The 21,403-nt window shown below is 35.6% G+C and overlaps 2 protein-coding genes across 4 annotated transcripts in view; one reads left to right on the top strand and one right to left on the bottom strand.

Moving 5' to 3' along the window:
* Nucleotides 1–5,459, top strand: part of mapta (microtubule-associated protein tau a) — a 64,842-nt gene extending 59,383 nt beyond the window's left edge. The window contains exons 12-14 of the mRNA XM_056468876.1: nucleotides 1,464–1,570; nucleotides 2,627–2,771; nucleotides 5,368–5,459. Of these exons, the coding sequence (XP_056324851.1) occupies nucleotides 1,464–1,570; nucleotides 2,627–2,771; nucleotides 5,368–5,372 (257 nt within the window). The 3' untranslated portion in view covers nucleotides 5,373–5,459. The remainder of the gene's footprint in view (nucleotides 1–1,463; nucleotides 1,571–2,626; nucleotides 2,772–5,367) is intronic.
* An 8,827-nt stretch (nucleotides 5,460–14,286) lies between these two features.
* kansl1a (KAT8 regulatory NSL complex subunit 1a) overlaps nucleotides 14,287–21,403 on the bottom strand; it is a 37,179-nt gene continuing 30,062 nt past the window's right edge. For 2 of the 3 annotated variants that reach the window (XM_056469171.1, XM_056469173.1), the window contains exons 9-14: nucleotides 20,338–20,471; nucleotides 18,612–18,730; nucleotides 18,439–18,496; nucleotides 18,153–18,265; nucleotides 17,832–18,057; nucleotides 14,287–15,578 (exon numbers count right to left, since the gene is read on the bottom strand). In XM_056469171.1, coding sequence (XP_056325146.1) covers nucleotides 15,438–15,578; nucleotides 17,832–18,057; nucleotides 18,153–18,265; nucleotides 18,439–18,496; nucleotides 18,612–18,730; nucleotides 20,338–20,471 — 791 coding nt within the window. In that variant the 3' untranslated portion in view covers nucleotides 14,287–15,437. The remainder of the gene's footprint in view (nucleotides 15,579–17,831; nucleotides 18,058–18,152; nucleotides 18,266–18,438; nucleotides 18,497–18,611; nucleotides 18,731–20,337; nucleotides 20,472–21,403) is intronic. The other variant, XM_056469172.1, reaches the window with a different exon arrangement.

Here is a 21,403-nt window from a genome sequence, read left to right as displayed (position 1 = left end):
TAATTTCTGTTTAACGGAAAGAAGATTTTTTTCAACACATTTCTAATCATGATAGTTTTAATAACTCATTTCTAATAACTGATTTATTTTATCTTTGCCATGATGACAGTCAATAATATTTGACTTGATATTTTTCAAGACACTTCTATACAGCTTAAAGTGACATTTAAAGGCGTAACTAGGTTAATTAGGTTAACCAGGCAGGTTAGGGTAATTAGGCAAGTTATTGTATAATGATGGTTTGTTCTGTAGAAAAAATAAATAGCTTAAAGAGGCTAATAATTTTGACCATAAAATGGTTCTTAAAAAATTAAAAACTGCTTTTATTCTAGCCGAAATAAAACAAATAAGACTTTTTCCAGAAGAAAAAATATTATCAGACATACTGTGAAAATTTCCTTGCTCTGTTAAACATCATTTGGGAAATATTTAAAAAAGAAAAAGGGGGCTAATAATTCTGACTTCAACTGTATGTTTACTTAAGCCGAGTTCAGACTGGATGATTTTAGCCATGATTTTGACTCGCCGACAGGTTTTGAGAAATCGCAGACAAATGCCTGAAATCACAGGCAAATCGCTCCTCGTTCACGTGAGTGACAATCACACAGTGTGAACTATCAACGACGCAATCTGAGAGAATCGCGATGAGACACCCGCAAGATATTTGGCGTGCTAAATATGTGGAGCTGTCGGTGATTCAAATCAAGCCGTGTGAAATGTGTTCTGATTGAAATGAACATCTGCGATTGCCTACAGTCAGTGAAAGAGCAGCATCCATTAGTGTGTGTATCTGCAGGCCAGCGGGAGGTTGGGGGAGAAGTTAAATCGTTAATTTTCAGTTTATTTTTACCCAAGAAATGGAGGAAAAACTAGTGTAACTTTAGCAGGAGCACTCATGTCTGTTTGACGTGTCATGTGAGCAATACCACAACCGGGTCAAAAAAGAAAAAAGTTGCGGAGAAATGCCCTTGATGTGAATTCCCTTTAAAGCCGGGTGAGCAAAATAAGTACATTTTCTACCTCACTAAAGGCTTCTTTCTCATTATGTAGTTAATAACAAAAGATATACGACGTGACCTCGTTGTTTCCATGTCACTTCTCGCATGTGTTTGGTTGTGAGACGTAGTTTGGACGAAGTTGTCGGCGATTCTTCCTATTGTAAAGTCATGCAATGTGAAACTCCCTGTCTCCAATCCATCTTGCAGTGTGAACAAAGCAGTGACAAAATGCTAGGCCAGATAGTCATGCAGTGTGAAAACATCTGTGACATGATTACTTTAAAAATCATACAGCCTGAACTCGGCGCTCCTAACCAGAAACACTGATTAAAGGGTAAATTGTGAGTGTTTTTTTGAATGAACTATCCTTTTAAGCACTGGACTCAATCATAGTGTTTTTGAATGCATGAAAATGCTAATTATTATCCGTTTAATTTGAGTCATGAGGAATTTCACCTTTTCAAGGTGGAGGAAACATTGAGATCAGGTCTGAGAAGCTTGATTTCAAGGCTCAGTCTAAGATTGGATCTATGGACAACATTAAGCATACACCTGGAGGAGGCAACAGGAGGGTAAGACCACATGTGATTCATCCTTCACTCCTGCTGTTAAACAAATGACAGCCTAAAGCTAGAGCACTGATATATATATAGATATTTAATATATATATTTATATATATATATATATATATATATATATATATATATATATATATATATATATATATATATATAGAGAGAGAGAGAGAGAGAGAGAGAGAGAGAGAGAGAGAGAGAGAGAGAGGAGAGAGAAAGAGAGAGAGAGAGAGAGAGAGAGAGATATTTAATATACATATATATATATATATATATATATATATATATATATATATATATATATATATATATATATATATATATATATATATATATTAAATATCTAGATATATATATTAAATATCTATATACATATATATTAAATATGTATATATATATATACATATATATATATATTAAATATCTATATACATATATGTATATATATATATATATATATATATATATATATATATATATATGTATATATATATATATATATATAAATATATATATATATATATATATATATATATATATATATATATATATATATATATATATATATATATATATATATATATATATATAGATAGATAGATATATATAGATATAGATATATATATATTAAATATCTATATACATATATATATATATATATATATATATATATATATATATATTTATATCTTGTCTATGTAAATCCTTCTCAGGTGATTTCTGAGAATGAGTCATTTGTTTGTTTTTTAGATGACTAGACTACAAAACCAATTTAACTTTAAAAGGATCTCATTTTCTTTAGTAGTGATTCGTTGAGCTTCAGAACTTGAATGTCTTGCTTATACTTGTCTCTACATATTAAACAGGGATTAAACCGTGTATTTTATATGAAAACATCACCTTCTTCATCTTTAATTTGGATGTTTATTTACATTTGTGTTTCCATCGTTTTCCTTTCTGTTCAACCCATATCATTTTGTGTTTCTTTCTGTTTTGGTCAACCATTGGTGTTCATTTCACCACCCATTGGCCACCCTGGGGTCCATCTCTAGAGAGAGAAGGACAGAGGGGCAAACACGCCCCAAGATGAGGGTTTTCTCACCCCAGACCCCTCTGAAACCCCCACCCTGTCATCTGCCAGTCTGTCCCCAGAGCCCATCCTCCTCAGCAACCCCCAGATAAAGATTGAGGACTCCAGTAAGTATTCAGAGAGGAGGAGACAGACAGAGATGGCCACATCAAATCATCTGCACAGTTTTGATTATGGGATGTTTGAGGATTAGTCAGATTTGCAAGACGTTAATGACTAAAATAATAATAGTGCAAACTTGTACAACAGAGAGGAATTCAGTAATTGTAAATGAAAGACAAGGATCCTGTGTTGTTTTAAGAGCGCTTTTTTACGTATTCCCAAAGGGGAGACCAGATTGACCAAAATCTGTCCGTTTTTTATGCTTGTCATAGGTACGTTTTTCTAGTGGTAACCATGTAGCAACTTGGGATATCCACATTTTAAAAGTTGGAGCCTGTAATGCAGACCAAAGTATCAAAATACATTATTTAGCTAAATGTACCAAGACAATAAATAACTGTAATGCATCTCTTTCAAACAGATTGTTCACATTAAGATTTAAAAAATACAAAGCTGGGGTCATATCCAAATTTAAACTGTGCCCAGTTTTAAAGGGATAGTTGAACCAAAAATGAAAATGCTCATCATTTAATAGTTTGAAACCTTTGAGTTTCTGTTGAACACAAAAGAAGATATTTTAAAAAATGTTGGATACCAGTTACCATTGACTTCCTTAGTATTTGTGTTTCCTACTATGGAAGTTGATTGTTAAAGGTGTTTAGCTTTCTTCAAAATGTCTTCTTTTATGAATAAAATAATAAAGTTACTATAAAATCATTTTAAATTGGCCAAAAAAGCTAAATAAAAGTAATAAAATAAAAAGCACTGGGAATTGCATAATACAGATAATAGCAAGCACAAATTTCTTTTGAAATGCATATTGGGTGACACCTCCTGGTATATATATATATATATATATATATATATATATATATATATATATATATATATATATATATATATATATGATTTTCTTTTTTATTTGTTTGTTTACCCATTTAACACCATCTTTTTTATTTATTAATTGTTTATCCATTGGTGATTTGAGCATGTTATTATTTGGTACTTGACAAGTTTTTAGATTTTATATCATCCAAGTCCTAGTTACATGGCCACAATAGAGGGGAACACTAACATCAAATGATGGAATTGCTCCAAAATACAGCAATTAGGTTAATATCTATAAACTCTTAGGAGTATTTGCTGCTAATACTGAATGATCCCGCATTACCATGTTCATTTTATGGGAATAGCATCATTAAATTTGACTTTCAGTTCAGAATTTGCTTTTAATCTCCAGCCAAGAATCTCAGATCCGCTCAAAGCCAAAATAAACCAGCACTGGCTGCTCTCCATTTCACCTCAGACGCTCATTAAAGGGATAGTTCACCCAAAAATAAAAACAATTTTGTCATAATTTACTCATTCTTTCCCTGTATCAAGGACATTTCTTTCATCTGTTAAACACAAAAGAAGATATTTTGAAAAATGTTAACTGTAGTATTTGTATTTCCTACTATGGAAGTCAATGGTTACAGGTTTCCCCTTTAAAATCTCTTCTTTTGTGTTCAACTGAAAATAGAAACTTATAAAAGTTTGGAACCACTTAAGGGAAAGTAAATAGTGAGTACAATGTCATTTTTTGGGTGAACTGTCCCTTTAATTTTTTTAATTTGGGTTTCTGCAGGTTTTTTCACGTCAAGTTTAAGACCGTTTAAGAACCTTTTAAGACCATTATAAATGAAATGTTAGACTTAAACAGGGCTAAACACAGGATTTTTTCTAATATCCCGGTTGCTACTGTAAATACTTTTTGTATTAGTGGAAGATGATGTGAAGGGATGTGTTGCTTCAATTTCATTGCCTGATTAGGGAACTTAATTCTGGGAAATTGCTATTAAAATGTCTAACAGCTGTTGTGAATTGTATCTCTTTGCAATAAAACTATATATATATATACAGTAAGGTCCATAAATATTTGGACATTGACACAATTCTAACATGTTTAGCACTGTACACCAACACGATGGATTTGAAACTAAACAAGAGAGAATGACCCAAAGCATACTGCAAAAGCAACCAATGGGAAAGGGAAAGAAGTGGAATGTTATGCAATGGCCAAGTCAATCACCTGATCTGAATCCGATTGAGCATGCATTTCACTTACTGAAGACAAAACTGAAGGCAAAATGCCCCAAGAACAAGCAGGAACTGAAGACAGTTGCTGTAGAGTCCTGGCAGAGCACCACCAGGAATAAAAGCCAGCGTCTGATGTCTATGCGTTCCAGACTTCATACTGTATTTGACTCCAAAGGATTTGCAACCAAGTATTAAAAAGTGAAAGTTTGATTTATGATTATTATTCTGTCCAATTACTTTCTGACCCTTAACAAGTGGGAGGCACATATGCAAACTGTTGTAAATCCTACAGCGTTCACCTGTTCTGGATGTAAATACCCTCAAATTAAAGCTGACAGTCTGCAGAAGCACATCTTGTTCGTTTCATTTTAAATAAATTGTGTTGGTGTAGAGAGCCAAAAATGTTAGAATTGTGTCGATGTCCAAACATTTATGGACAGAACTGTGTATATATATATATATATATATATATATATATATATAATATTTTGAGATAAATTATTGGTAATTTCCATTTCCCAGATTGAGTCCCACAAACTGATGTTCCGTGAGCAGGCCAAAGCGCGAACCGACCACGGCGCAGAAATCGTGTCCCTGGACGAGTCACCGCAGGGCCTAAGCACTGTCTCCTCCTCTGGCAGCATCAACATGGCCGACCCGCCGCAGCTCTCCACCCTTGCCGACCAGGTGTCTGCATCGCTCGCCAAACAGGGCTTGTGATTGGATCATACTGCCACTAGCCACGCCCCTCCCCCAAAACCCCTCCCCCTTCTGAAAAACAGAACACACGCATTCACACACCTGATGGTATTCTAACCTAAGTGTGGCCCAGAAAACAATGCCAAGTAACCATTGGTGATCACTGTTCCATTTTGTAATACTTCAGATTTGTTACAGGCCAACGAAGCTGTTTTAACTGTGAATCCTGTATGCCCGTTCACTCCTCCTTTGCTTTAATGCAGTGCCCAATGTGGGAATTTAACTATTGGAAAATTCCTCCCTCATGGACTGTGTTCAGTAGAACAAATTTGCGTATTTCTATGGCTTTTGTTGACCGTTTTATGTTTCCTTAGGTGTGCCATTTTTCCCTGGTTTTTGGTTTGCGCTGGATTTGGGACAGTTCATGTACGACTCAGTTTTTTTGGGTTTTTTTTTTTCTCAGAGAGACTCATTCTCATCTTTAAATTGGGTTAAAAATAGTAGCGGTGCTTAAAATAAGAACATTGCGTCTTGATTTGAGAGAGATTCAATGCTGGAATCACTTGCAAAGAAAAAACAGATGCATATAAGCTTTGTGTAGGAAGCTGAAACCTTTTAGTTTTGGATTTTGATCTCTCATATGTGCCGTTGATCAGAGATTATGTTTCACGTTGAAGATGCCCCTGCAGCGATCCATGAGATATCCAGAGTGCTTTATACAGAAATCTTTCTTACAGTATTGTTCTGTAGTTAGATTTGGGATGTTTATGATATGTCGTAAATAATTTGCTTCGTTGAGAACGCCTCTGCTGCTGCTTTGTTTGGTTATTTGTTCTTTAATTGGGCAACTAACAAAACATTTAACATCTTAAAGGGGCTATATGTAGAACTTAGAAACCCTTGTTATAAGTGACACCGGTGGCCCGTAAGAGAACTGCAGTCAGCAACTTGCTGCTCTTGTTCGTTCACAAACTGAGTTTCCACCAGCCTTTTGGATTATCGCATGATAAACGAATGATAGAAATGTCACATTTCTAATTAAACTTTATTCGAAAAAGTTGAGGTGGTTAAAAAGGTAATGCTAAATACAGCAGATCAATACAAACAAACTCTGAGGTAGTGAATATTACACCCACGTTACTAATCAGCTGTTTCCATTACGCCTGCTATGTTAACTGTTGGCTGCTAGGTCAACTAGGCTGCTCTAATAACTTGTCTTTAACAAACGCACCTAATTTATTTTGCGAAATTTTAAAAGATTCACTTTAAGTTACAGCAGAAACCCGGTGACAGAGACTGAACGTGATTCAGTGCTTCGATACACTCACTGTCAAGTCGTTTTTATTAATTGATCTAGGGCTGGGCCGATAAACGATGTTATATCGAATCGTGATAAATTTTGTGTCAATAACGATGATAAGGTTTGGACATTTTTACTCTATATTAAACTAAGAACCAATCACACAGCAGAAATGTGCAACAATAGGAATCTAAAATAGTATTGGAATTAGAAATGTACCAAATTTTTGGCCGCTGAAAATTTATCGGACGAAAATGTTATGCCGTTTAATGTACCCTCTAATATTTGTGGCTTTGTTGAGGTACTCTTTTAAATGTAAATCTGAAAGCGTTAACAATTTACATCAAAATATATATCGTTATCGTTCAAAATGGAAAATAATTATCGAGATGGCATTTTTGCCATGTGGCCGAGCCCTAATTTGATATGATGTAAAAAGAAGTTGAACATACCTTTGCTGTTAATATAGTGATAGCGCACACACAGGCATCGTCCTTGCTGCTGAGAGCAACATATAGATAAATATGTGCTGCGCATTTATTCCTGTCAGTAACCAATAAACACAACAAAAATGACAGTGGTGAGAAAACAAAACATTTGATCACCTGCACTGCTCTATGAGAACATATAAGGTCATTAATACAACCCTTATAGGTAACACTTTATAATAACTACACACTATGAACCATTTATTAGGCATTAGCAAATAGTGAATTCATAAGCATTAAATCTACATTAATAAACGTTAGTAAACAATTTATAACTGCAGCTACAAGTGCTGTATTCTTGACTTATTACCAATTTAGACTTGTACTTTCATACTTTGTTAATGATTTGTTTTTCAGTACTAAATGAAGTATTGCATTATTTACAAACTAGTTATTTCAGGTTGTTTTTAAGATCATTCAGAATGAGTTAGTAAATGATTAATAAACTATTCAAATGAACATTTATAATTCTTATTATTCAGGCTTATATTAATAGTTAATTTATATGTTATTAAATGCTTTATTAACTTATCTTCATGCAGTTTTGTGACCTAATCTAAAATGAGGACTATTGATGCTTTATAAATCCCTTATTAATGACTATTAAAGGCTCAGTTATATTCTAAACAGGAAAAACGAACATAAACGACTTTATTAATTTGAAGATACGCAAATGAAACTGAATCAAATGAAAATCTTTGCAACCTTATCTAAAATAAAACTACTGCACAGTTTAAACATCGCTAAATAACTTTGAAATGTAGCATCATATTATATTGCTAAATTATAATATTGTTATTGTTTTATCAAATTTTATGGCATATTTTGACACCTGTTATTCAGCAATGTTTAAGCTTTACAGTAATTTTACTTTGTAGATAAGATTGCTTGTATTATTTATTTGATCCCGAGCCTTTAATAGTCATTTAAAGGGGTTTATAAAGCAGAAATAGTCCTTACTTTAGATTAGGTCACAAAACTGTTGAGTTGAGTTGAGTTAATAAAGCTACTGAAGCATTTATTAACATTCATAATAACCATTACTATATGCCTGAATAATACGATATGTAAATGTTGATTTTAATAGTTTATTAATCATTTACTAACTCATTCTGATCTATCTTAAAAACCTCTTAAATACTCCTAAACACAAATGGTTTGTAAATAATGCGATACTTAATTTAGTATTGAAAAATCAACCAGTCATAAATTTTGACAGTGCAATTATTAAGCATATTATAAATGTGCTTATAAGTCAAGAATAGAACATTTGTAGCTGCAGTTATAAACTGTTTATTAACGTTTATTAATGTAGAGTTAATGCTTAACAAATAATAAATGGTTAATGCTTAATAAATGGTTCATAGTGTGTAGTTATTATAGTGTTAACCACTTATATATAGCAAATTCTTATATATAGCCCCTTTAATTGTGCCAATGTGTTTTATTTTGTGTTAATAACACTTTTACAGTAACACTCATGTATTCTCGCATAGTCTAATGAAATAACAACACTCATTTTACTGCGTTTATTAAACCTTGGTAGTTAATTTCAGCATATACTAATACAGTTTAACATTATTTACTAACTGAAAAACAGGCTAGATTTAAAAAGTGCGAGGCTGTAAAGTGTTGTTTTTATTAATAACAGGTTGCATGTGAGCAGTTATGAAGTCTCACGTGGGGGGGGAGAAATCCCTGCACACCTGTATTTTTCTTTCCATATTACTGCCAACAGTTCCAGCTCTGGCTGAGATGAACTGCCAAACTGTTGCTCACACACTGGCACACACTGTATTGTACATTCGCCAGTTACATTAACAATATTGAGTATTGTATTCGACACATACACGAAAATAATCTCACTAGAGCACAAGCATGCCATTAAAGTTGGATCTGTCGCACTTTCCCGTGACTGCATCATCTGCTTTCACTTTATAGCTGTAAAATGTTAAGTCGGGGGAGTTTTATCTCACTGAATGATGATGACGTAATGGCCTCAGCCAATCATATGGCTTAAATTCTCTCCCCTGCACTGCTCTACCGCAGAATGTTTAACGAACTTTGAACCACTCCACACTATCGTTGCTCCTTGCATGCATTTCATGTGAGCGGCCCGAGATACTGCGACGCCTCGTGCACCCCATAATCGCTGATGTGCTTCTTAGGAAAACCTGTGTAGATAGTAGTGGAAAAGAGCACTACTGATACGGCGCCCCCTGTTTCTTTGTGTTGGAGATGGAGCCGTGTAACTACCATTAGATATATTTAATGTATGTTTATTGTATGTTTATGACTGTATGTTTATATGAGGACTTGAAGAGACTTAAAAAAAATGATGATGATAATAATAAGCAGAGAAGTTCAGAGACCATGCCTGCAACACTTTAATCTGCATGCTGAGTTTTTACATGGATTGGCAACATGTTTCTGAACGTTTTCTGACTTGGGTGTTTTTGGAAAGTTCTGGAGAGCTTGGATATGTTGGCGAAGGGGTTTGTCTGGTTGTGATGTTGTGTTGAGCGGGGGGAAATGAGTGTTTAGAGGACAGACAGACATACAGAAAGGGTCCTTTGGTTTAAATGTCTCCCGATAGCACACCTGTGACATGGTTCTGGGTGCAGTTTTGCCATCCTGTCGTCATTGACTCCATACACCATTTTTGCAGTTGTAAATTTTAGCTTGGGAACTGTGGTTGTCGATATTGTTCGTGTGTTTTATTAATAACTGGTTTACAATGATACTTGTTGATGTACATGTGAATTTGGAAATAAAGGATATTAAGCAAAATGTCCTGATGCTTCATTGTATCTCAAAAGGAAAACCATGGCTTTTGAGTTCAAATTATAATGGATGGATGGATGGAGTCAGAATTATTAGCCCCCCTGTTTATTTTTATTTTTTTCTCCCAATTTCGGTTTCAAGAGTTCACACTTACCTCACGATTTATACATAGCTTGTTTGGCGTGCTGTCCCGGGAGAGAGCCCTGAGCTCAAGGTATCCTCGAGCCCAGGGCTCCCTCCTTTCACAGGGCGAGGGGAGAATGAGCTCAGGTCGATCTGAAACTCCCCCGCTGCTGAGGCCAAGGTGAACTTCCTGAGAGTAAGACATAAGAAAAAGATTTAGGCTTATTTTATCTATAATATAGAGCACATTTGGATGGTGGGAGGAAACCAGGGAACCCGGGGAAAACCCACGCAGACGGGGAGAACATGCAAACTCCGCACAAGAACACCAGATGGCCCAGTGAAGACCTAACGCCATTGGTATTCTTGCTGTGAGACAACAGTGCTAGTCACTGAGCCACCGTGCCGCCCATTCTGGATAAAGGTGGAAGAAGGGGAGGAGGGGGGTTTCTTCCAGACGAAGATAGTTGTAGAGAGGAAATGAGGATATATATAGTGACTTGGGATCCTTTAATTGGAGGATCATGATTAGCTAATGTGGGCCAGCTGGGTCAATCATGAGCACGTGCTCCTCTCGAAATTAGTTTAAAATTTAAACTTCACTTAACGGAGAGATTTTTTAACACATTTCTAAACATAATAGTTTTAATAACTCATCTCTAATAACTGATTTATTTTAAATCTTTTCCATGATGACAGTAAATAATATTTGACTAGATATTTTTCAAGACACTTCTACACGGCTTAAAGTGACATTTAAAGGCTTAACTAGGTTAATTAGGTTAACTAGGCAGGTGAGGGTAATTAGGCAAGTTATTGTATAACAATGTTTTTTTTCTGTAGACAGTCGAAAAAATAAAGCTTAAAGGGGCTAATAATTTTGACCTTAAAATGGTGTTTAAAAAATTAAAAACTGCTTTTATTCTAGCCGAAATAAAACAAATAAGACTTTCTTCAGAAGAAAAAATATTATCAGACATACTGTGAAAATTTCATCGGTCTGTCGAGCATCATTTGGGAAATATTTATGAAAGGGGGGCTAATAATTCTGACTTCAACTGTGTGTGTGTGTGTGTGTATATATATATATATATATATATATATATATATATATATATACACACACACACACATACATATACACACACACACCTATCCAACTGCTCGTTAACGCAAATTTCTCATCAGCCAATCACATGGCAGACACTCAATGCATTTAGGCATGTAGACATGGGTTAAACTGGGGAAGAAAGGTGATTTAAGTGACTTTAAACACGCCATGCTTTTTTGTGCCAGACAGGCTTGTCTGATTATTTCATGAAACTGCTGATCTACTGGGTGTTTAACGCACAACTATCTCTAGGGTTTACAGAGAATGGTCCGAAAAAGAGATCATATCCAGTGAGCGGCAGTTCTGTGGGTGCAAATGCCTTGTTGATGCCAGAGGTCAGAGGAGAATGGCCAGAGGTTGGAGCTGATAGAAAGGCATCAGTAACTCAAATAACCACTCATTACAACTGAGGTCTGCAGAAGAGCATCTCTGAACGCACAACACGTCCAACCTTGAGGCGGATGGGCTACAGCAGCAGAAGACCACACCGGATGCCACTCCTGTCAGCTAAGAACAGGAAACTTAGGCTACAATTGGCCAATAGAAGATGATGAGTCTTGATTTCTGCTATGACATTCGAATGATCGGGTCAGAATTAGGCGTCATCAACATGAAAGCATGGATCCATCCTGCCTTGTATTAACGGTTCAGGCTGGTGGTGGTGTAATGGTGTGGGGCATATTTTCTTGGCACACTCACTTGGCTCATTAGTACTAATTGAGCACCGTCAACACCACAGCCTACCTGAGTATTGTTGCTGACCATGTCCATGCCTTTATGACCACAGTGTACCTATCTTCTGATGGCTTCTTCCAGCAGGATAACGCTCCATATCATAAAGCGTGAATAATCTCAGACTGGTTTCTTAAACATGACAATGAGTTCACTGTACTCAAATGGCCTCCACAGTCACCAGTTCTCAATCCAATAAAGCACCTTTGGGATGTTTAGGGAATGAGAGATTTGCATCATGGATGTGCAGGTGACAAATCTGCAGCAACTGCGTGATGCTGACATGTCAATATGGACCAAAATCTCCTATATTTCCAGTACCTTGTTGAATCTATGCCACAAAGGATTAAGGCAGTAAGGTACTAGTAAGGTGTACCTAATCAAGTGGCCGGTGAGTATATAGGGCTCAAACAAAATCCTTTTATTAAACAATCATATCCATTATAATAAGAGTTTGTTCACCTAACATCTTAAGGATCCGAAAGATAAAACAATTTCATTAAAATGAGTTATTGCAACAACAACGACAAAAATTCAACTTTAAAACAAAGATTTACATTATTATGTTACGTTTGTTTCTCTTGATTCTTCCTGTTTATAAAAAAATTTATGTTTTTCCCCAACATATTAGTTTAGGATTTTTTTGAATTGTGATCTTAAGTTTTTTGTTAGATTAATTCCCGTTTTGGCTTTGATACTGACTATTCTAATGTATATGAACAAATATGTTCTTGTAAAGTATCCTATAGAAAATATTAAATAAAAAGAAAGATCTGTGATGCTGTGCAAAAATGACCCAGATAACTTGCTTAAGTACTTCAGGTCTCATTGTGTTCATCAGAGCACATTATTCCAAAAAAAGTAGGTCATGAATTAGTCAAAGAGAAGTTTTTTTTAGATCAAGGGACACTCGAGCAGCTTCAGTGTGGTGTTCAGGTGTCCGTGTAAAATATACAGAGATTTGATTTGGAAAATTAAATAAATGTTAACATTTATTTGGCATCCACTGAATGGAAAGTGCGTGTTGTGTGTTTGTTTTTGCCATCTCTGAATACATTTCTGAAAAAAATGTCAACAAAAATTTTAGTTTGATGAGCACAATGAAATATAAACATTAAATTTAGTAAAGATGTTGGTTGTTATAGATTGTTGGTCACATATTATGGGCCAAGGCTATGCATGAAATACAATTATTTTTTAGAAATGGGGTCATTGTATTTTGGAATCTAAAAACCCACATCTTTTAACACCACTATTGTAAACTTAAAAATGTGAAATAAATCTTGAATTATGGTTAGAAATGTTCAAATGTATATGTCCATTTTAAAGAGTATAACACGTTTTTTTCATGATGAAGTTTCATTCGTTAACATTAACAATACAGCCTTTATCGATATTAATCCTTATTTATATATTTGCTTAAACATTAAAGAGATAGTTTGCCCAAAAATAATTGTCATCATTTACTCTCCCTCATGTGGTTTTAAATCTATCAATTTCTTCTTCTGTTAAACACAAAAGAAGATATTTTGAAGAATGCTGGTTGCTGGGACTTATTAGTTAGAATTCATAGGTATTAGCCACTAAACTGGCAAAACGTCAAATACTTACGTTTTCTCGTGAGATCAGGCTGGAAAGACTGCATTCATGATTAGAATGTGCTGACGTGAGACGTCGCCTCCAGCCAATCAGAACATTCAGATGCACTCACATCTGCGCTATTTATGAAAATAAAAGCCTTTGAATATTTTTCCAGACACATTTAGCTGCTAGATGTTAGTCAGATAACGTTTCTGTGTTTGATCTTGGGAACATAGTTTACCTCTTTTTATGATTTAATATTAATATTATGGTTCTTCTGAGTGTGCCAGTTTAGGTTCAGTTCAAAACACAATTCAGATTTTTTTATTATAATGTGTTAAAAAGTGTCATGTTGGGGGCGTGTCCACAGTTCTACGTGTACAGCCAACACACACACATTATGTACCACCAATAAAAGCCTGACCCCTTCTATGTTTACAAATACAAGCGCCGCCGTTAATAGCTAATTTCTAATAAAAATTCCAGAACATTTGCCTGTGTGAACAGCGCTTTTTTGAATGTACCGGTAAAGTCGTACTGGTAATTTTCCGGATATTTACCGGTATCCCTGTGTGAAAGGGGCTATTGTTAAAAGCACAAACACACATTAACGAGACGCAAAGTCTGAATGGAGTTTGATTTGTTTTAATGGTACTATTTACAAAAGGGTATTTTTCTTTTTCTTTTTTTTCTGCAAATGATTTCGCTTCTGAAACAGTCCGAATTACAATGAAACCTGTCTCAAAAAGCTAAGAAGAGAAAGACAAGTCAAAGAAATAAAAAAAAAGCAAGACACGGTGATTGTATGAAAAAGAAAAGGACAGGGCCACAACAATAATGTCGAGTTGCATAGCAAGTAGATTCTCGAAGGGCGAAGACAGTGCTGAGTACGAACACTAAGTAGGGTCACACAAACATTGACACGGTGAAGGGATAAAACAGACGGACGCCTTGTGAACACAAAGCTTTCCAAACAACTGCATAAACCTGAGAAGGGCAGGTCTGTGTGAAACATCTGGCTCCTTTAAGACCAACGATACAAAAGTACAATCCCAACAGATGATGCGGAAAGAGCCTGGAACACGTATAGCTAAACTAATGTGCACTAAAGGCTTGCGATTCCTCCATTATACATGATGTCATGATGAACATTAGCATAGCAATACTCCATACGCAGGGTGGAAACGATAAAGAAAACCGAAAGAAAGAGCAAAAGGACGAGGACGAGATATCGGTGCCCTGTGAAGTGCTTTTGAACGGAGCTCGGCGTACGACCATCTACCAACTGAGAATAATGCAGGCAAGTATTTTCGTCAGGTTTTGGTTCGTCACTTCACAACACAAGCATACATATATAACGAGTCAGCAGAGAGGCACCCTTTGGTCAAGCCCTCTTTACGTCTGCTACACAGTGCACTACATAGTGTTCACCTGACAGGTTAGAATACCACACTAAGATCCCGATGATATATTTAGCTGACTATGAAAAACAATTATGGAAACAACTTTCATACATCTCGTTTACGTGTTTCTTCTGAGAGAAAAACAAAAAAAGAAAACAGGTTTAGCTTTCTATGTTCGGTAATATTCACTAAAAACTGTGAAAATAATTGGCTGATGTTTGAATATCAAACAACAGAAGTCCCGACAGATTTTTTTCTCTTTTTTTTTTGTAGTTTTGCTTTGATTAGTATGAGTTTGTGTTTTTCTCAATTAATGCCATAAGAGGTGTGTGGGTTTTAAGATCGCCCCGTCCGCGGTGGTCTGTCTTTAATCAGGGTGAGGAAGCGTCGCTCTCTGACTCCACGCTGACTCTGAGGCCTGCAGAAAAGCTCAGCTCGTCTCGTTCTGGCTCCGGCTCCACTATCGGGTCTTCAGACAAAGGAAAACTCCTGAGATCCCAGGGCTGCACCGTCTGACACAAAAACAAACAAACATAAGAGGTGTTAAAAACAGCATGTCAAATTAAAGTAATGCCGAGTTCAGACTGCATGATTTTAGCCCCAATTTTGACTCACCGACAGGTTGAGAAATCAAAGAATGTACCTAATCAAAGCAACTGCATAAAATTGAAAATACTGACTGTGAGAATTTTATACAAATGTTTAAATTTATATAAATTATATACAATTATCATATAAATTACTTTATGCAAGGATAGATTAAACAAATCAAAAGTGGCATATATACACACAGTTGAAGTCAGAATTATTAGCCCCCCTGTTTATTTTTTTCCCCAACTTGTTTAACGAAGAGAGAATTTTTCAACAATTTCTAAACATAATAGTTTTAATAACTCATCTCTAATAACTGATTTCTTTTATCTTTGCCACGATGACAGTAAATAATATTTGACTAGATATTTTAGGACACTTCTATACAGCCTTAAAATGCTTTTATTCTAGCTGAAATAAAACAAATAAGACTTTTTCCAGAAGAAAAAATATTATCAGACATGCTGTGAAAATTTCCTTGCTCTGTTAAACATTATTCGGAAAATATAAAAAAAAAATAATAAAATAGAAAATTCAAAGGGGGCTAATAATTCTGACTTTAACTGTGTATATATATATATATATATATATATATATATATATATATATATATATATATATATATATATATATATATATATATATATATAATATACAGTTGAAGTCAGAATTTTTTGCCCCCCTGTTTATTTTTACCACAATTTCTGTTTAGTGGAGAGTTTTTCTCAACACATTTCTAATCATAATAGTTTTAATAACTCATCTCTAATAACTGATTTATTTTATCTTTGCCATGATGACAGTAAATAATATTTGACTAGATATTTTTCAAGACACTTCTATACAGCTTAAAGTGACATTTAAAGGCTTAACTAGATTAATTAGGTTAACTAGGCAGGTTAGGGTAATTAGGCAAGTTATTGTATAACAATGGTTTGCTCTGTAGACCAGTGTTTCCCAACCCTGTTCCTGGAGGCACACCAACAGTTCATGTTTTGGATGTCTCCCTCATCTGACTCATTAACTTCAGGTTTTGGAGTCTCTTCTAATGTTCTGATGAGTTGTTTCAGGTGTGTTTGATTAGGGAGAGAATGAAAATGTGTACTGTTGGTGTGCCTTCAGGAACAGGGTTGGGAAACTCTGCTGTAGACTATCGAAAAAAAAGCTTAAAGGGGCTAATAATTTTGACCTAGTTAAATAGTTTTTAAAAAATGTTATTCTATATATATATAATAAATGCTGTTGATAAAAGTAAGATAAAAGAAAAGCTAAACAGATTATTTGATTGCTAAACAGATCTTTCAATAACAGAAATGTCAAAATGTATTTTAATGCACACTAACAAATGCTCAATCTTAAAGTGCACTTTTTATATCAACTAGAAAAGTTTTGATATATACAGTTGAATAAAATAAAAATGATGCTCTATTTGCATGCATAAAAAAACAGCTATGACTGGGGTACTAATCTATACCTCAGATACTACATTTTACCTTTTTAGGGGTGAAGAAGAAACAAAGGTTTATCTTTAAAAAGGTTCTGGCTCAGTGACAGCTTTCCTAACTTTTTTCCCTAAAGAATGTAGTTTATTACTCCGCAAAAGTGATGATGAGACAAATCCTGGAAATATGTGACCCTGGAGCACAAAAGACTTGAGTTGCAAAGCTATATTTGTGAAAATAGCCAAAAATACATTTTATGAGTGAAAATGATCCTAACCTCATGATCCTAAAATAATTCATAACCTCATCAATAAAGAAATTTAGCAAGCTTTCCTCTGTAAATATATCAAATTAGAATTTCTGATTATCAATGTGCTTTGCAATGCACTTCAGTAGGATACCTTCAAAGATGATTTTCTCAATTTTTAGATTCATTTTAACCCTCAGATTCAAGATTTGTAGGATTATTTTATCATGACATATTCATGCATAAATGTAAAGCTTTCTTTATTCGTTTTCAACGACGTCATACAAATCCAAATTCCCAGAAATCGTTCCCAAAAATTATGACTAGTTTCGTGGACCGAGGTCACATATTTAGAATTTTTTTCTGCTTAAAAAGCTGAGCATACAGGAGGCTAATCAAATGTTTTTAATAAAAATGAAATGTGCAACACTGACTATATGAAGGAAGTGAGCAGGACAGTGTGTGTGTTTGTGTGTGTGTGTCACCTTTTCCTCCAGGGTGCAGTCTGAGGTGGAGCCGCAGGTGTCTTCGCTGTACATCAGCCTGTGTGGCGTGTCAGGGCTGGCGGGGCTCAGGGGCGACGGTGACGGTACAGGCCCGTAATCCTGCAGGATCTGGAACTGACTGGTGTCTGGAGAGGAAGGCTGTGGCGTCGAAGGGTTCGTTCCGATTAGCGATGGGGTCGTTCGCCCGTCCAGAGATTTATACGACCTGAGAGATAATATGATTAGCTCAAATAACTCAAATTAAAAAATATATATATTAAAAGAGAGAGAGAGAGAGAGAGAGAGAGAGAGGTCATGTACCTGCTGCCTCTCCTCTTGGCCGGTGCCAGAGCCGTCCATCTCCAGCGAGAGCGTTCCTGATCCTCACACAGCTGGTGGAGTTTAGTGAACACTGCGTCTGAAAGATCCTCAACCTACACATGGACAAATCACATTGTTTTTATCTGATGAACATAATATTAGCAAATGTTACAAGTACATACACTGCCTATAAGCTAATGACAAATAAACAGTAAAGCAGAATGAATAAACTCTTATATATTATGCGAGCGTGATTTTAACAAGCTTAAAAAAAACTTTGATATACCTGAATGTTATTGTCTTCCTCTGAAAGCGGTTGAGCCAAAGTGTCCACTTCCCTCCATCTGAACAACAAGAAATGAGTGTGAGTAGAGCACGTCTATTTCTTCTATAGTAAAACAGTAACATCCTAGATGTTGTTGTGTGAACTCAGGTGATTTGTGGCTGATGAAGAGACACCTGGGTGTGAGGATCTCTTTGTACTGCAGTTTCTCCACTCGGGTGGTTGCAGCCACTGACATGGGAATGACGATGTTGTTGATATCAAACGGACTCTCGCCTCTTCTTCTCCGTACAGGCTGTTTAAAACAATACATACACAATAATAAATGATCGCTTTTCCAAAACCTCATGAGCTTTCAATTCGGTGCTTTCAATTCACAAAATGGCAACACTGGCTTCACAGCTTATAAACTATTAGGAGACATAAAAACGTCATGTTGGAGCAGAAAGATTGATGTGTAGATAGTAGGCAAGACGATCAGTCTTACAATCAAAGTTTCTTTAAATAAAATTTAAAGCTTTTTAAGAGCAGCAAGCTTTGAAATATTTAAAATGAGTTTTATTCAATACATAAATATTAGGGATGGGACGGTTTATATAGGCTAAATGCATGAAATAATGGCAGCACACCCATATTTAACAGCCGGAGTCTAAAAGGGAATGTCCACATTCGTAAAAGGATTGTTTAAAGGGCTCATAGTTGACCTCTTTTTTATGATTTAATATTAATATTATGGTTCTTCTGAGTGTGCCAGTTTAGGTTCAGTTCAAAACACAATTCAGATTTGTTTATTATAATGTGTTAAAAAGTGTCATGTTGGGGGCGTGTCCACAGTTCGCTGATTTAGGGGTGTGTTGCTTCACATGTAAATTAGTTTTGGCTTCCCGCCAGCATAACAAGGGGCGGGGCCATGAGCTCACCTGCTCTGCGTTTGCAAAAGAGTCTGACAGGCAGACTGCGAGGAGCTGGAGTGAGAGGTACAGCATTCAGTCGTACATGTACGTCTCTGACACAGACCAAGCAGAGAGTACAAAATCATTTGTGTCTTTGTACAGTTTTACAGCCAACTGTGTGCTAGTTTCAAGTGCCGAGCTTGTACACAGAAACTAATAACCACGCACACTGAATTAACTTTGACTGAGGCACCGGATGCGCCGCTCGAAGCCGCGACACGGCACACCAGACACTCTCTGTGACGGGGCTGATACATGAAGTGTACCGAATCGTCGCGCCACGCATTTTTGAATTCTAAACATAGATTTCTGCAGCGGTCCGCGGCGCCCAGCCGTCAACTTGAGTGTAGCCTGATAGAAACCTATGTTTAGAATTCTAAAACGCATGCTAGTTAAGATCACAGGGAGCTTCTGGGATCGCGAGAAATGCAAATGGCTGAAGTATAAGGTAGACTCAATGAGAAGTACACATGTTTGCAAACCTACCTAAAGATACAACCAATAATTCTGATTAGAGCGATAATGTGGAGAATATTGCTCTTGTGTTGAGCCCAACGAGCCTTGCATCTAAAAATAGAGCTAGGGTGTTACTTTAGTGATATCGCTTCGACTCACGCTGAAAATGGCGGACGTGAATCAACAAACTGAGGATATGATGACACGCCTGTCAATCAATATTGGTGGGCGGGGGGACCGCTCTCCTACGTAAAGTTGCATTCGGTTTGAAAACCGCTCCAATTGGTCCACCGTTTTTTATGTTGTTAAATTGAAAAAAAAGCACTGGGTGTGCTTATATCACCCCAATATGACAGTCTATACACCATACATGCACATATGTCTGTCCAAACAGCTTGAAAAGTAGATTTTTTTACCATAGGTGCCCTTTAAATGACAGCATCCAAAATTAACGTCATTCCTCACAAGTTAAATTGTGAACTTATGAACGTACCACATTGCTTCCCAGAGGAGAGCTGCTCTCGACCGGGAGGGAGAGCTGTCTGGTCAGAGGACTTGTGTTGGTGGAGTGAAGACCGGACAGAGATGGACATGGACTGCCTGCGTCCATCACCACTTTGGGTGCTACTTAAAAAAAAAAGAGAGAAAAAAAAACACAAATATAATTCACATATATTAAGTTTACCAATATTTCATTTTAAAACTAATATCATAACCAGTATATGACACTTTTGAGATGCCCAGGGTCATAAATTATTAATATAATGTGATATTTACCCCATTTTAATTCGTTTTTTTATTAACAGCTTAGAAGTGCTGTCAAAAGATTCATTAAAATTAATTTCATCCATAATGTTTGTAGTTATGTCATGTATGTGTGAGCACTTCGTATATGTATTGTTTATTAATACATGTGTGCAGGTGTAATGCATAAATATCTTTGGCAACCTGTTTATTTATATGTAAACTATTTGAATATAATAGAAATTGCACAAAAAGGCATAATAAGTAATCACAAGTGTTGATGATTGCCACTTTTCATTTGACATTATTACATGTATCTGTGTTATCTTCAGTCAAATCTTACTTTGAAAGCCATCTTCACTCGAATAAAGGTGAAAGGGACGTTTATTTCCACAGATTGTTAAATGCTTGAGGTGTAGTGTTTTAAAAAATGTATTAATACAACAAATGCAAAACAAGAGGAACACATAACAGGTTAATAGTAATATTATCAGTTCCTGAGATTGATCTTATAATAAATAATGAGGCATTATGTAAAATATTCATTTATAATTTGTTCAAAACTTGATTCTTTTACTAAAATGCCTCTCTCTTTAACAGTTTTAATGCTCAACGGTGTAAAAAACTGATGTGGAAGGAAATGTTTGGTGAAACAAGCATATTAAATTGAACAACATATCTGAAATCAATATTAATTGTTTTGAATTCTCTTCACCAGCTACTGCTGTAATACATTTAATTAAATGCACAGGAGTATATTAACCCCATATCTTAAACGTAGAATTTCAATTTAGTGGATTTTTGCCTCATCACTC

Source organism: Danio aesculapii, chromosome 12 (genome assembly GCF_903798145.1).
Source record: "Danio aesculapii chromosome 12, fDanAes4.1, whole genome shotgun sequence".
Taxonomy (NCBI): domain Eukaryota; kingdom Metazoa; phylum Chordata; class Actinopteri; order Cypriniformes; family Danionidae; genus Danio; species Danio aesculapii.
Note: the sequence above shows the minus strand (reverse complement) of the source record. Positions and strands in the feature narration are given on the sequence as shown.